The sequence below is a fragment of the Platalea leucorodia genome (genome assembly GCF_965183815.1).
Source record: "Platalea leucorodia genome assembly, chromosome: 4".
Classification (NCBI taxonomy): domain Eukaryota; kingdom Metazoa; phylum Chordata; class Aves; order Pelecaniformes; family Threskiornithidae; genus Platalea; species Platalea leucorodia.
The window spans coordinates 83566346-83582819 of NC_138826.1; the positions used below are offsets into that span (position 1 = coordinate 83566346).

Below are 16474 nucleotides of genomic sequence, written 5' to 3' on the forward strand. Positions count from 1 at the left end.
GCCAGGTACCCTAAAACAATAAAGAACTTTCACCCATGCAAAAATCAAGAGCTACTTTTAAATGACACAACAGACTCCAAAAATTAATCAAAGAACCACAAGAAATTGCTCAAGAGAAGGAAAACACATGATGTTTCTTTTTGACCACATCTGTGCAGTAGAAAGTGTCTCCACCTGAGTCATTATTGAATCTGTGAGGTTGCTTGTGGGTCAGGCGGTCAGGGCGCCCACCAAAGCAGTAGGTAACGTAACAACCCTTAGCTTGCCAACAGACTTTTATTCACTCACAAGAAAAGCCGTGTGGTCCCTGCTAGATAGAGGTTGTTGGGTCACAAGTCACTTTCCTGAGTCAAATTCTGCTCGAAGATCAATGTTTCAGGCACCAGCAATGGGAAGGATTGCCTCCCATATATATCAACAAAGGGCAAATTACTGCTAAGTAAAAACATGATTTAAAATGTCTCACAGTCTTCCCAGGGAAGATTCATATATGGAGCAAAGAATGGAATTTGCAAAACCTTTAATAGTGAACCCCACACAAGTGCTACTGAGGTACACAGAATTGCAAACTGAATTCTATTAATAACTTCATTTGTCTGAGGAAATTAATCTGCTTAGAATCTAAGTGATAATACTTTTCTCAAATAGTAGCTGAACTTCTTTTGTGGGGTTGTTTTTTTTTTTTTTTCAACAGATGACTGGAGGCAGGAGATCAAAGGATAAACATTTCTCCAGCTGTGGATATGCTGGCTTTTATCAGCATGGTCATCACAACTAGATTCACAGTGAGCAACTTTCCCACCATGGCAGGCATAATTACATTTTTACTTTCTTAGACACACACACCACCCTTACAAAGAATCACTGCACAGCCCTATTCCTAGTCTGGTCAACTTCAATATTTTTTTTAATAGCTTTCCGCTGTATGAACTTACATTATATGGAATGAAGCAAATCAAACACATAATTTCATTTCATTCTTGATATTGAAAAGAAGCACCTCTCCAAGGTTCTTATGAAAGAGTAAATCAGGCGAAGAACTGCTTGGCAAATATTGCCAAGAGTATAGCAGTTCATTTCCGTCCACCTGAAGTCATTTATTGTTGAAGAGTTCAGAGATGGATCAGGAGTGTCTAATCTCAATGTAAACAAATTCTACATATAGAAGTAATGAAAATACATGGACTGATTTTGGCAGTAGATATTCACTGTGAATATCTAGGCAATAAAATCTATGGAAAGGGAAAGAAAAAGGTAGGTAAACACTAGGTAAAACTCCCAGGCTTAGGGAAACCAGAGTAAGGTGTTTACAGGCTATATCCAAACAGATATTCAGGCAAGAAAACTCCTTCTTAAACTAATTACATTTAAAATCAAAGAAAGAAGTATGTACCTACATGCTTTTCTGGATCTGGCTGAGATGATTTAGAAATCTACGTGTAATATCCAAAGTGCACCAGTGATTTGAAAGATTAAATCTCAATGAAGATGAAGAAGGATTTAGATGTTTTTGAAAATTCTGCCCTTTGTTTTTTACTTTTTACCACATAATGCCATATGTCAATAAGAACATCAATAGAAGAAACTACGTTTTAGTACAATTTTGGTTGGAAATTATTTAAAGTAGATTTAAAAACACTACTGTAAACAAATACCTGGCTAATATACTTTGTTATATGGCAACAGTAATTAGCAAGGTCCTTCAGAAAACACTATATGGACCTATCATAAACTCACAAAATTTACAATTAATCAGAATTCAAAATACTAAAAGGTATTCATAAAGCTTTTACCGTAATTTCATAAGTTGTTCCAGGGTTAAGACTGGTAAGAAGAACTTCCAAACTATCCGGCTTTGTTGTCACCTGTGTATAAGCTGTTTGCATCCATGGGCAGACTTCTTTATATTTAACAATATAGGAGAGAATTCTCCCATTTGGATGCAGTGGTGTATTCCATGACAGCAGAATCCCAGCAGAGCCCACTCTTTCACCTGCAAGGAACACAGGGGGACCAGGATCTAAAAAAAAAAAAAAAAGTAATCATTTTTTTAATATATATACAAACACACAAACACACACCTATAAAACAGTTTTTAATTAAGTTTCCAGATAATGGAGACACCTTCACAGCTTCTATAAAGAAATTAAATCTTCTGCCAGCATAAACCAGTAAAACTACTGAAAACTAATGTACTGTTGAATAAACCGCTTTTTTTCTGGCTAGAGTCCTGTTACAAAAATGATTAAATGATTATTAAAGCTTATAAATTGTTCTCCTTTATGCTTTTTTTTTTTTTTTTTTTTAATAGCCAAGCTAATGAATAAATACAACTACAACTCACATCCAGGGCTGCTGCTTAGAAGTATCTGATAGAGAAACTCTCATGGTCTCATAGAACACCTCAGATTCCGTGTATTTTTTTATGGTTAAAGAAGATGAAAAATTCTAATGATTGTTAAAACTGGTTATAATTTCTCAGATACTACTGTGCATATAATAAATACGAAAAAGCATAGTTAAAAAAAAACAACAAAATTTCATCAGTCATTATTAACTCACTTGTCACATTTGTTGTCACTGTTCTACTCGCAGGTGAACTGTAGAGTGAAGAAGAAACTGCAGAAACTGTAACATTGTATGTTGTTCCAGGAACAGTATTAGAAAAATCAGCCTGAAATCGGACATAGATTTATTTAAGTCTTTTACCAAGAATCATGAAAATGGAAAAAAAAAAAAAGAAACAAACCCAAAAGTTTAAGCATTGCATTAGTGAAAGTGATCTGTTAATAAGTTTTTAGATATACAACAGTATATACAACAGTAAAAACAGTAGTTCACATCTGTTAGCTACAGTACAGTATTTTGCCATCTTATTTAACTACCCTCCATAAGATTTGTATAACATTCAATATTAAAGAACAACAAAATTAACTATTAATTTTATCACAGAATCACCTATCAGTATATCTAGAGGTTTTTCTGTATCATCATCATTATGAAAGTAAATATGAAGCATTATAAAATTCCTTTTTGAAAGAATAAACACAAAAGCAGCCTGAAAAACAAGTTTTTGACCCTTACGCTAGCCCATCTTTTGAAATAAACATAATTAACAACCTTTTAGCAAGCATTTATATAAAATACCTGTATCTTTGCAGTTCCAATAAAAAACAAAAGCAAAGCAACCAGAACAACCATTATTTCTGTTAATATTATTATATTTTCCAGACAGCAGAATCAAAAAGTGCTCCTATTTCTTTTTGATGGCTTAGCAGTGAAATGTTGCCTGCATTAATGATTTAAGCACAGGTCTTCCTGGCAAGTACACAATTAATGAGTCTGTATTACTCAATAGCTCTGCCCTTCCTTTGTTAAACTATTCATGAACCCTTGGATGACTGGCTGTATCCTTCTAGCAGACTTAAAAAAAAAAGTAAATTCACTACCTGTTGTTAAGTAACAAACTCTAGATGCTGATATTTGCTCTCACCAATTTTTTATTAATACTTTCAGATTCATATTTGCATTAAACAGCTAAGGAGGCAAGCTTGAATTCCTCATCAGCACAGTGCATAAGGAAAAGCTGGCCATGCAAGTCCTGTAATAAAAGCACATACTTGATACTCCCTAACTCCAAGATCTAGTATAACAACAGAACCATGATCAGGAACAAGATCCACGTGAAATCTGTCTACATGTCCATACGGTAGTCTCCAATACAGTGAAAAAGAATACAATGAAACATTGAAGAATTTAAGTCCTTCTGGCTTTGCAGGTTCTGAAAGACAATTGTGGAATAAAAAACATTAACTTAAATAATCGCCTTTACAAATACATTAGTAGTTACAACTGAATATAAAAGCATCCAAGAACAGTTTACTTGCTACATGAAGGACAATTGCTCATTAGCCTGGACACAGCAGTATATTATACTACAGTTGCTATACTACCTCTGAGACTTGGTTGATAATCTCCCACCTATGCTGTGCAGACATCCCCATTCGCAGAGAGGAAGCTCAAGTATCTCTGCCCAGTGTTCAGTTAACGAAGAATCTCTGCACAGACCTGGTGTTTCCGCTGTCCTCAACCTTAGCATACCAGTTAGTGCTACTACTGTCATAACTAGTGCTGCTGTTGAAATTCAAGATATAGCTGGTGCTTGTTCTGTTGCTAGCCTCAGCATTGTTAACTTTTTTGTACTTTTCATGTATTTGGAATCCCAGTAATTCCATGAAGTCTAGTGAGTCAAGTCCCCAAAATTTGGATGCTTTACTCCTTTTATTAAAGCTAAGTTTCTACCTGTTCCTGTCACACCATCTCACTTTCTTCTGCCTTTAAATGCACCTTTAAATCTGTATCATCCACTCTAAGCCTAACAATGAACTAGATTTTAGCTTCTTCAATATGTCATTAAAACATTATCTACCTATAATATTGTATACATTATCCACCTGTGCAATCTGTCTCCTTTCTACTTTGGAAAGTGCGCACAGCTAACAGCTGTCCCTATGCTTATCTCCCAGACCAAGCCCAGTCAGTGAGTGATGCTATTAGTCACATTTCAGATTCACCACTACCCTTGCACTCAGTCCTCTGTCTGCCTTACTAACATGGTTCTTCAGAATTTAGACTAAACCTTCTAGTACTGTTATACACTAATGTCATACCATGCACTCTGAATATCATATTACTTCCATTCTGAAAGAGCTCCACTCCTTTCTTATTTACTATAGACCTTCTTAGATTATATATCTTTCATGAACCCTTTACACAGACTATCCAAAGTTGCAGAATTGTTTTCAGACTCCTCCAGTTCTGCCATTAAATAATCTATATGAAATATTAATATATCCAAATATTACCTTTAGATTTCATATTCGGTCTGTATACTTGTTTTATATGTATGATTTTAACTTGTTGCTTTATTTTAATACTAACAGAACAAAAAACATAATATATGTGGAGGTGTGCAAGTGTAACTGAGAGCATAATTTCTTCCTTTTAGTATGCTTTTATAAATATAAGTCCTACTGTTATCATCAGTACTATTATTTCCATGGATCTCAACTTCCTTTAAAGCTGGATTTTATGCTTATAGAGGTCTTTTTATACAGACCCACGATTAATCTCTGAGTGCATAGTTACCACAATACTTAAAGTCATCTCTTTACCTCAGTTAAATTACTTCTGACTCAGCAGTAGAAGAGAGCATAAAAAAGTCCTCATGGAAAGAGAAACTTAGTCCCATGAAGCTAATGCTCTCTCTACTATTATCCCATGATTGAGAATTACCCTTCCCACTGACACTGAAAAAAAGCCTCAGTTCTACCTGAATCTGCAGATTTAACCACATCATCAGGGAATGCCTATGTGCCTCACTGCACCTGCTCTCCTACAGTCCTTTCTGTTTCATGCATGTGCACACACACTTCTTACCAGCAGCGGTCAGCATATTTGTATAAAGTATATAGCTAGAATATTTGTGTAAAGCATAGTCAGAACAATTTGCGGTAAATTTCACCTACAAAAATACTACTTAATATCTGCAATATATATTCTGAGTGAGTGTATTGAAAATTAGTTGAGATTGAGTAGATACATCAGTGAATATGGAGTGCAAAATACAACATGTTAATTTTTCCAAAAATTAACCATTATAAACCAGCAGGCTCAGCATCACAATGTAATCTCAATACATTTAAGTAAAAGGAAGCACAATTAGGTCAACAAAACTGACTTAAATCTTCTCTGCATTACAAAAAAAATATTAATTAAAGCATTATAGCATTGCAGTCCTAGTTTAAACTTTAGAAGACATACAAGATTTTTTTCCTATTAATTTTGCCCTCAAGGCATTACCTAAAACAAATGCAAGGATTTTCACCCCTACGTCACTTTATTTTAAAGGCTCTCTTTGACCTCTTGGTTCAGTCCCCCTGAATAAGGCAGAAGCACCAACAGTTTGTCAAGCACTGATCCCAAAAGCAGACATACAAATGTCATGACACTTGGTCAAAGTAGTAAATCAATGACAACTTCCAACACTTCTCAGGTCTCTCTCATACCACCGTGTCATTGCCACAAAAAAACCTATAAAAAGTAGTATAAGAAAGTAGTAAAATAAATTGGTTAAAGTAGTTCTGGTGCATCTTTCTGCTCTTCAGATTTCATCTGTATTTTACATTACAGTAAACTGCAGACACGTGTCAAGATTGACATTTTACCCTACTAAATTTTAATCACAAATCTAATAAGAAACAGTCCTGTAATGTAGTAGTTTACAGTAGTTTACAATCTACAAACATTTGTAAACCTGTTTAACTTCACTCACTGCAAAAAACCTACTGAAATCAGCTAAGGTAAAACTCAGCTGAGTTTGCAGGATAAGACCTGAAAAATAACCAAAATACTAAAAATGGTCAAAAGAAATGCAGCACAGCTAAAGAAATTGTGTTTCTGGTAGTGTATCACTAGATGCAGGTCGAATAGGGTATAAGTAAAGTACGTCCACAACCATAGCAAACTATTGCATGCAAGATCTCTTGAAATTCCACAAAAAAAGATGTACAAAGCTAAATGTGCACTGTTATTGACAGCTACCATTCACCGGCAAGGAAAGAAAGCAAGAAACCATACAGACCTGTTACAATTTCAATGAAAGCAGAAGCTCCTTCAATATTTCCTCTTAGTCTTTGCAGTGTGAAATTATAAATGCCCCCAGCAGTCAGGTCTGTAACACTGAACTCAGTCAGTGCTCCTGGAATCCTGAACTTGTTTATAAAGGTGCTGTTTGATAAAGATGCTTCATAAGAAGTGAAGTTAGTCTTGGTTGGATTCCACATTAAAGTTGCAGAGGAAGTATTTACCATTTTTAATGCCAGACCGCATATCCCAGCTGGTTCTACAGTAAAAAATATTCAGTTTAATAAAGAAAAAATTAATGCATAGTCCTTAAAATGTAAGAAAAGTACCACCTTTCAAAAATAAATGTTTTTTATTTAAATGATTTGAGGGTTCACAGCATCATGAAATATTCATACAAATTTTAGAAGTATGTTAGTATGGATATATAGTAAACAGTGCCATTATGCTGCACAGGGTAAAGCCTGGGGATGTACCTTTTGTGTGCACTACGTAATTTATGGAATAAAATTCCAGACTTATCAGATCTTCTGTAAGAACAGTAACATTGCTCACTGGTGAAACAGAATGAGAATGGAACACTTTGTAAACAGAAGTAGAGATTTTATTCAGTTAGAAGTTTTCTAAAATACATCATAGGTCATATAATTTGAGAAAACTGACAAGGTCACAAGTGGCGTTCCCCAGGGCTCAGTATTGGGGCCAGTTCTGTTATCTTTATCAATGATTTGGACAAGGGGATCAAGTGCACCCTCAGTAGCTGCAGACAACACCAAGTTAGCCAGGAGTGTTGATCTGCTGAAGGGTAGGAAGGCCCTACAGAGGGACCTGGACAGGCTGGATCGATGGGCTGAGGCCAAGTGTATGAGGTTCAACAAGGCTAAGTGCCAGGTCCTGCACTTGGGTCACAACAACCCCATGCAACGCTACAGGCTTGGGGAAGAGTAACTGGAAAGGTGCCTGGCAGAAAAGGACCTGGGGGTGCTGGTCAACAGCCAGCTGAATATGAGCCGGCACTGTGCCCAGGTGGCCAAGAAGAACAATAGCATCCTGGCTTGCATCAGGAATAGTGTGGCCAGCAGGACTAGGGAAGTGATCGTCCCCCTGTACTCGGCACTGGTGAGACTGCACCTCGAGTACTGTCTTCAGTTTTGGGCCCCTCACTACAAGAAGGACATTGAGGTGCTGGAGCGTGTCCAGAGAAGGGCAACGAAGCTGCTGAAGGGTCTAGAGCACAAGTCTTATGAGGAGTGGCTGAGGGAACTGGGGTTGTTAAGCCTGGAGAAGAGGAGGCTCAGGGGAGACCTTATCGCTCTCTACAACTGCCTGAAAGGAGGTTGTAGTGAGGTGGGGGTTGGTCTCTTCTCCCAAGTAGCAAGTGATATGACAATAGGAAACTGCATCAAGTTGCACCAGGAGAGGTTTAAATTGGATATTAGGAAAAACTTCTTCACCGAAAGGGTAGTCAGGCACTGGAACAGGCTGCCCAGGGAAGTGGTTGAGTCCCCATCCCTGGAGGCATTTAAAAGATGGGTAGATGTGGTGCTTAGGGAGATGGTTCAGTGGTGGACTTGGCAGTGCTAGATAAACAAATCTTAAAGGTCTTTTCCAACCTAAATGATTCTATGATTCTATCTGCTCACGTAGGGATACAGTAAATTGCATAGTCTCAGCGATTACCCTTTTTTCCTTATTAAATATTCCTTTTGGTTATATTAAGATTCCTAAAATCATAGATAATTATTTACAAATAGCACATCCATTAATCTGTGCAGCACGGCTGTGGTTAGAAAAGAAAAATGTTTCCATTCCCCCTGAAAAATGAATCTTCCAAATTATTGATTTATCTTGCTTGAAGCTGACTGAAAAATATTAGTTAGCATAATCCCATTAAGGGCTGGGTTATTCAGCATGAAAAAAATCCTAAAAGTTTGCCATTAAAATGATAGAGTAATCTCTCCATAATCTAGCCATATACTGGACTCATCCACAATACTCTTGAAAGTATTTGCTTGAGGATAAAAAGAAGCTTCAGGACCATGATGATGATTATTCTGCTGCACTTTTCATTAATAAGAATCTGCAGGACTAGATCTGGTTTTTTTTCAGAGATTCACTCATCTTTGAATAAGTAAGTGCAGAGCCTTTTTGATTATTAACTGGGTTAAGGAGTTATAGTCCAAACAAACCACAGAAAATCCATCAAAGAAGGGAGGAGGTCTATGACATGCATGTGTATAATTCTGGCAGTTGATTTATTTTCTGATTACACTTAGCTGCTCTTTATCTGCTTTGGCAGTCTGGAAGCCAGTATAAATCTATTCCTTCAGATCTCTGCCACAAACAAACTCTCCTCTTTTTATGCTGTATCACAGAAGCATTGGAAGATCCATGCTTGCTCAGAGACAGAAAATGAGTGCAAGATACAGGTTAATTTTCTGGACCTTGTTAAGCTATCTGAAGCACAATTCCTCTTACTCTTTTAGGCATTCTGTGGCCTTCTACAGGAGCAATCGTCCAATCTTAGACCATGGGCTTGCAAGAATTTAAGAGATGCAGAAAAAATTGTAAACAAAGTGCAAGGTAATTCTTAAAGTATAGGATGCTATTCTGGCAAGATCTTACTCTGCTAGAGCTTGAAGAATTTTGTGAGTTCACCTCTTTTTTCAAATGGGTATCTGCAATTATGTCTAGACTCCTCAACTTCCAAGCCAGCGAGTTACATACAAGGCTCCTGTTTAAATAACTATCACAAAAGGAAGTGGAAATTGCCCCCAAAGTTAAAGTTTCATTTTGAACTGTGTGACCCTTTTGAGTCACTTACATACAATGATTTAAATGTCTCTGAACATTCACTGTTTTTCAAAAAGAAAAAAAAAGACAATTTATAAGGTATTTCCTTACTTGTGATGACTTTTTTCTCCACAGCCACAGAGGAATCCAAGCCTTTAACTGTCCTTAACTGAAAAAAGTATTCCATCCCAGGGGCCAGATTTTTCACCACAGCTCTGCTGTCATAAACTGTTCTAGTAAGCAGCTTTTCATTATTCATCAGATAATATGAAAGCTATGGAAGAAAAAAAATTTCTTATATCAGACTATTTCACTTCATAAAAGTAATGTTCAGAGATTCCAACTACCTGTTTATATAAAAATATTTACAATATTTTCCACATTTTGAAGATGAAAAAAAAAATCAAGAATATGGCTTAAGCTTTATATTATGTTCCACAAGGTTGATCCACTACTTACTCAAAGATTCCTTAATAGCCCCATGGTGAAAGCAGTGACTTGAATCGTTACAAGTAGATGGAGGAAGTGAAGTTAGGTCATGGCTTACAGGTGACATGTTTTTGCCCTTGGAGGAAGGATAATAAAGTGTACCCTGACTGCTCAGTCACACAGCTGTGCTGATGAGCTGTACAATTAACTACAAGATAGAAAGAATGAGAACAGCCAAGGGGTAGCAGGATGAGATATAATTTTTTTTATTCTAAAATGGAGACACTTGCGAAATCTCTGTACCTTTCTGGCAAAAAACCCAACCAACCAACCAAGCAAACAAAATGAAACAAACCCAACCAACCAACCAACCAACCAACCCCCATGCACTGTTCAGAGCTGAGATTATGAAAAGAGTCCCAAGGAATCAGTCACTCAACTCTGCTCACTGGTATACCTTGAAAACTCACTTGTTTAGAGCCACTGCAGAGAATAAAAGTGCTGGAGATACCAAGTAATTGAAATTTGGACACTTAACTCCTAGAGGCTGTGAGGATTCCTTCTGACCTCCAGGCAACTCTAAGGTAAGAAAACAAATTCCTGTGCTAGTTCTTTCTGTGGATATAGAAAAATGTTACTGCAGACTGTTTCCTATCTCCACTAGTGAAAGGCAAGATGCACACTGTGTCTGCCCTGCAGAGGAGGGCTTTAGACAAGCATCTCCAGCACACACACACGGGTTTCTCAGGCGTGGCAGTCAGTACCAAGAGATCAAGAAGCTTTGCAACTGCCTACATCAGTGTGTCTTGTCCTGCCACCCATTAACTCCCCTAAGATAAGAGGAACATTCTACACATGGCAGTGACCTGAAAGCACTTTGGTTCAGCTGCTGTTCATTTGGGGAGGAACGATCCAATTCCCCTCTGTATATTTTACCAGCACAGTACCTGTTAATACACACTAAATCTTGGAGACTGTCATTACCTTATCAGAATTACAGCACTGAAAAATGTTAGAAGCAAAGCTATAGATTAAAGATTTACATCTAGTATAAACAAGTTAGGAAAGTACCTTTTGTGCACTCTTCGCTCTACAAACGACAATATATTGCATAGAAAGTTGATGAGCTGGGATAATGAATTTTAAACAATTAGTAAAATGATCCCTTTTATGCAGGTGCATCTTACTAAGCAACCAGTCTACTGAAGCCTTTCTCATTAAAGATTTAAAGATAAGCTCATTTATTCAGACAAAGCACTGTCTAATGTGGCTGCTTGCTCTATGAGATGCTGAACAATAATACTTTGCCATAAAGATCAATATTGCAGATGACAATTACTTTCCACAGGATGGTAAAAATAACCTGACCACACACAGAAGTATGTCTGAACTGGTTCAAAACATGAACAAGAGAATTGAATTTAATTTTAAAATTTGTAAAAATACTCCAGGCTACATCAGCAAACTGTGCTGTGGTAGGTTAATTGGCTATTAAATCAGATCAATGCATCTTTACACCAATGAAGAGAGAAGAAATGTCAAGAAACTATACTAAGAATACTCAGATTTCAAGTTTTCAGTAACTATATAATCGAAGTCATGGGGAAGGGGGAGGAAAAGAATTGGACACCGTAATATTGGGGTACAAACTGCGTAAGACCATTAAAGCAAAAGTACTTTGTCTCATGGTAGTGCTACATAATAAAGAATATCCTAGTCAAGTAAGTTAATCATACAAGACTATATCTTGAAATCTTTATTGATTCAAATGACATGTTTAAAGAACATTGCAAAGTTTTAGTGACTGCATGACCGTGTTCACACAGTGACTGCAAAATGCAAAGGATAATACAAGACAGACTGCAGAAGACAGGTCACAAAAGAGAGACTGGTTGAATGTCGTAGTGAAACATGATCCACAGACGAAGTATTTAGATGTCATAGTGGATTGTTTCTGACCAGAGAACTGAAAGAATAGAAATAACTCTAGATTTTGTGCTGAGCGTTGCAAAGGATATAGTTCAAAATACAAATGCTGACGAGCCACTCTGTAATACCAACCATGAAATATTAGAACTCAGCTTCTTTGTAAGAATAAAAAGTCCAGCATAGTGGCATTTAATTAGAAAAGAAGAAATACTTAAAAATGATCAAGCAAATTAAAAGGAAATTATGAGGAACACCCGAAAGTGTCATGTTATGAAAAACACTGAAATGAAACTGTCATACATAATACACCACTCAAAAAGTTCACAGAGGGAATGTAGAAATAGCAAAACCATTTGAAGAGTAAAGAGGGTTACTTTAAGAAAAGATATCCTTAAAAACTGGAGATCATGTCAAAACAAGAAAAATAAAAACTATAAACTTGCCTAATTCATGCAAGCTAACTTAAGATAGAATTAAATCTGGCCAGGGACGTCAAGGGCAACAAGAAAAGCTTCTATAGGTACATCAGTAATAAAAGGAAGACTAGCGAAAATGTGGGCCCTCTCCAGAAGGAAACGGGAGACCTGGTTACCTGGGATGTGGGGAAGGTTGAAGTACTCAATGACTTTTTTGCCTCAGTCTTCACTGGCAAGTGCTCAAGCCACACCACCCAAGTTGCAGAAGGCAAAGGCAGGGACTGGGAGAATGAAGAACCACCCACTGTAGGAGACGATCAGGTTCGAGGCCACCTAAGGAACCTGAAGGTACACAGGTCGGTGGGACCTGATGAGATGCATCCGTGGGTCCTGAGGGAACTGGCGGATGAAGTTGCTAAGCCACTATCCATCATATCTGAGAAGGTGTGGCAGTCTGACTGGAAAAGGGGAAACATAACTCCCATTTTTAAAAAGGGAAAAAAGGAAGACCTGGGGAACTACAGGCCAGTCAGCCTCACCTCTGTGCCCAGCAAGATCATGGAGCAGATTCTCCTGGAAACTATGCTAAGGCACATAGAAAATAAGGAGGTGATTGGTGAGAGCCAACATGGCTTCACTAAGGTCAAATTTGGTGGCCTTCTACGATGGGGTTACAGTGTTGGTGGATAAGGGAAGAGCAACAGATGTCATCTACCTGGACTTGTGCAAAGTATTTAACACTGTCCTGCACAACATCCTTGTCTCTAAATTGGAGAGACATGGATTTGACGGATGGACCACTCAGTGATCTGGCTGTAACTGGCTGGATGGTCACACTCAAAGAGTTGTGGTCAATGGCTCTATGTCCAAGTGAAGACCAGTGACGAGTGACATTCCTCATGGGTCGTTATTGGGACCGGTGCTGTTTAACATCTTTGTCGGTGACATGGACAGTGGGATTGAGTGCACCCTCAGCAAGTCTGCCAACAACACCAAGCTGTGTGGTGCTGTTGACACTCTGGAGGGAAGGGATGCTATTCAGAGGGACCTCGACAGGCTGGAGAGGTGGGCCCATGTGAACTTCATGAAGTTCAACAAGGCCAAGTGCAAGATCTTGCACATGGGTCGGGGCAATCCCAAGCACAAATACAGGCTAAGCGGAGAATGGATTGAGAGCAGCCCTGAGGAGAAGGACTTGGGGGTGTTGGTTGATGAGAAGCTCAACATGACCCAGCAATGTGTGCTTGCAGCCCAGAAAACCAACTGTATCCTGGGCTGCATCAAAGAAGCGTGACCAGCAGGTCAAGGGAGGTGATTCTCCCCCTCCACTCCTCTCTCGTGAGACCCCACCTGGAGTACTGCATTCAGCTCTGGGGCCTCCAGCATAAGAAGGACATGGACCTGTTGGAGCAAGTCCAGAGGAGGGCCACAAAGATGATCAGAGAGATGGAACACCTCTCTTATGAAGACAGGCTGAGAGAGTTGGGGTTGTTCAGCCTGGAGAAGAGATGGCTCTGGGGAGACCTTATAGCAGCCTTCCAGTCCCTGAAGGGGGCCTACAAGAAAGCCAGAGAGGGACTTTTTACAAGGGCATGTAGCAATAGGATAAGGGGTAATGGCTTTAAACTGAAAGAGGGTAGATTTAGATTAGATATAAGGAAGAAATTCTTCACTGTGAGGGTGGTGAGGCACTGGAACAGGCTGCCCAGAGAAGCTGTGGATGTCCCCTCCCTGGAAGTGTTCAAGGCCAGGGTGGATGGGGCTTTGAGCAACCTGGTCTACTGAAAGGTGTCCCTGTCCGTGGTGGGTGAGTTGGAATTAGATGATCTTTAAGGTCCTTTCCAATCCAAACCATTCTATGATTCTATTAAGCACAGGGAAGCAGGGCAGAGCAGAAACACAGGTCAGTACAGCAAAAGAGACTGAACAGCAAATTGAAAATGATGTGACAACTAATGAAAACAATAATCTAAACACATAGTAAGCTTATCTGGGTGTTGGGGAAGCCACTAGCTGACCAAAGTACAAAGGGAGCACTCAGTATAGACAAACCCATATGAGAAATAGTAACTGAATTATTTGTTTCAATGGTCAAGGATGTTCCCACACCAGAATCATTATTAATGAACTATGAATTTTGAGTCAAATTGAGCTGTCTCAAATTGAAATGTCCACAGAAGACTTTTTTTTAAAAAAGTCTGACAGTAGTCAGAAAAGTAGAGAGCATGTTATTGCCTAGGAAAGGAATAGGAAGCAAAACAGAAAACACTATTAACCTTTTGATAACTCCATTACGCACCCACATTCTAGGTGAATACCCAGTCTCACGAAGGATACAAAAGGCTTAGAAAAATTAAAGAAAAAAATAATTAGAGATGTAGGACAGCTTCCACATAAGAATGCTGCACAAAAGACAACTGAGAAATTAAAGCTTATAAAATCATAAAAGGTATGGGTGTGGTGAATAGGGAAGTACTAGCTATTTCTAATACAAGAGCCTAAAGAATACCAAGTGTACTCTTTCAAACAGGGCAAAACGAAATTGTGAAGCATAAAGGATCAAACCAATTCAGAAAAAAACATTCACTGTTTTTCTTATGTATGTCCAGTTTCAACCTATCACTCAGGAAATCCCTAAACTCCTTAGTGCCCAAGGCCAGGAGGGTATAGGAGGTATCAAATGTTTGCAGTTTTGTCTTGTAAATTGCTACATTAAAAAAATTAATGAAATTAATTTGTATTACAAATTTGGAAAGCTAAGAAAAAAAGATTACATTGCAGTTGCATTCAACCCTTGACCTGTAATCTTCTTTTTTATTGCATGCTAGCTGAAAAATCAGTTTTTGAAAACTTTTAAAAGCATAATTTTATAATATTTTTAAAAATTGTTATGTAATATGAAATATGTATTTAGCTGATCTTCTCCCATAGCAGTATTTCCCTCCCATACTTATGTGGGTTATAAAGACAAATATTTATTGTTGGGTTTGCAGTACATACAGGATGATAATTTCATTGAGAAATTTAAAAAAAAAAATGGTACCTTAAAAAAAAAATGGTAAAGGATAGCATCGGTTTCTTCCCATCCTTATCTTACCTGAAACATATCAAATCCTCCTCTTGGTAGTTTCCAGGAAAAATAGACTGTATTTTCTTCTTGCCCAAACACCTGTAAATCTGATGGTGGCTCAGGATCTGAGGTAAAGGCAAGAGTGGATGCAAAATTTAATATCAAAATAATCTATATTAATTTGAAGGAAATGAACATCTACAGAAGATATTGCTATAGTTCATTATTTTATAGTTCAGTGTAGAAACAGATTTCATTTTGTACTTAAGAAGAATATAAGAGAAATTAAATTCACCTCTACATATTAGCAATAGAATCAGAAATAAAATCAGTGTTTGTAAATTTTTATGGAAAAGTTCTAATCAGTTCTATCATCCTAATATTACTGCTGATTCAGTTATTGGCAGAATCCCATTAACTACAGAGGAAACTTGTTTGTGTTTTAAAAGTTTTTATTTACTTAGTAACTTTCAAGGATTCAAAAGAAAGACATACATGCATTAATCCAGCCGTTGTGAAGATGCATTGATTTAATAAGGAATAGCTTTTCTTAGACAATACCTTAAAATGTAACAACTCTAATTGTCTGAAATCATGAAAAGTTATTAATAAACTGTGAACCTACAGGTGCTAATCTTGAGGATGGTGGGGTGACTTCTTTTTAATCCATTGGTTGTCACAATACTGATTAAGAAATCAGTGCCTGGCAGAAGACTCTCAAATTTGTACATTCTACAAAGATTAAAAAAAGAGATTGTGTTCTTTAGGATTTTAAAAATGCACGTATCTTCATATGTTAATTCTTTATAGTATTATGGATATTATTTACACACGATGTGTGTATAAATGTGTATATGCTGTCAGTCAAAAGCTATTTTAGTATGATAAAATCTTAAATAGCATGCATCACTCTATGGTTCACAGCAAGTTCAAGTACTAGTAAGTCTTAGAAGATTAATTTAAACATCCAGAATGACACACAGGTTCTATTGGTGCTCATTCCAGTGCAGTATTTTGTTTGCTCTTCTTTGCACAAACACATCATATGAGATTTGCAACTTGTTAAAAAATGCAATTCTTAAAATGATCTTTTTTCACACAGGTATAGTAATATATATCAACTAAAACATCAAATATATATCACATATAAGTAACTGCAGGCTACTTATTTTAAATATAGAGTGAAACATCT

The 16474-nt window shown here is 37.4% G+C and overlaps 1 protein-coding gene across 1 annotated transcript in view; it reads right to left on the bottom strand.

The window, feature by feature from the left end:
• PTPRQ (protein tyrosine phosphatase receptor type Q) overlaps window positions 1-16474 on the bottom strand; it is a gene marked incomplete at its 5' end in the record, with an annotated part of 143671 nt that overhangs the window by 105986 nt on the left and 21211 nt on the right. Inside the window, 7 exons of the mRNA XM_082308524.1 lie at window positions 1794-2020; window positions 2563-2674; window positions 3621-3781; window positions 6644-6904; window positions 9550-9712; window positions 15310-15407; window positions 15908-16014. Of these exons, the coding sequence (XP_082164650.1) occupies window positions 1794-2020; window positions 2563-2674; window positions 3621-3781; window positions 6644-6904; window positions 9550-9712; window positions 15310-15407; window positions 15908-16014 (1129 nt within the window). The remainder of the gene's footprint in view (window positions 1-1793; window positions 2021-2562; window positions 2675-3620; window positions 3782-6643; window positions 6905-9549; window positions 9713-15309; window positions 15408-15907; window positions 16015-16474) is intronic.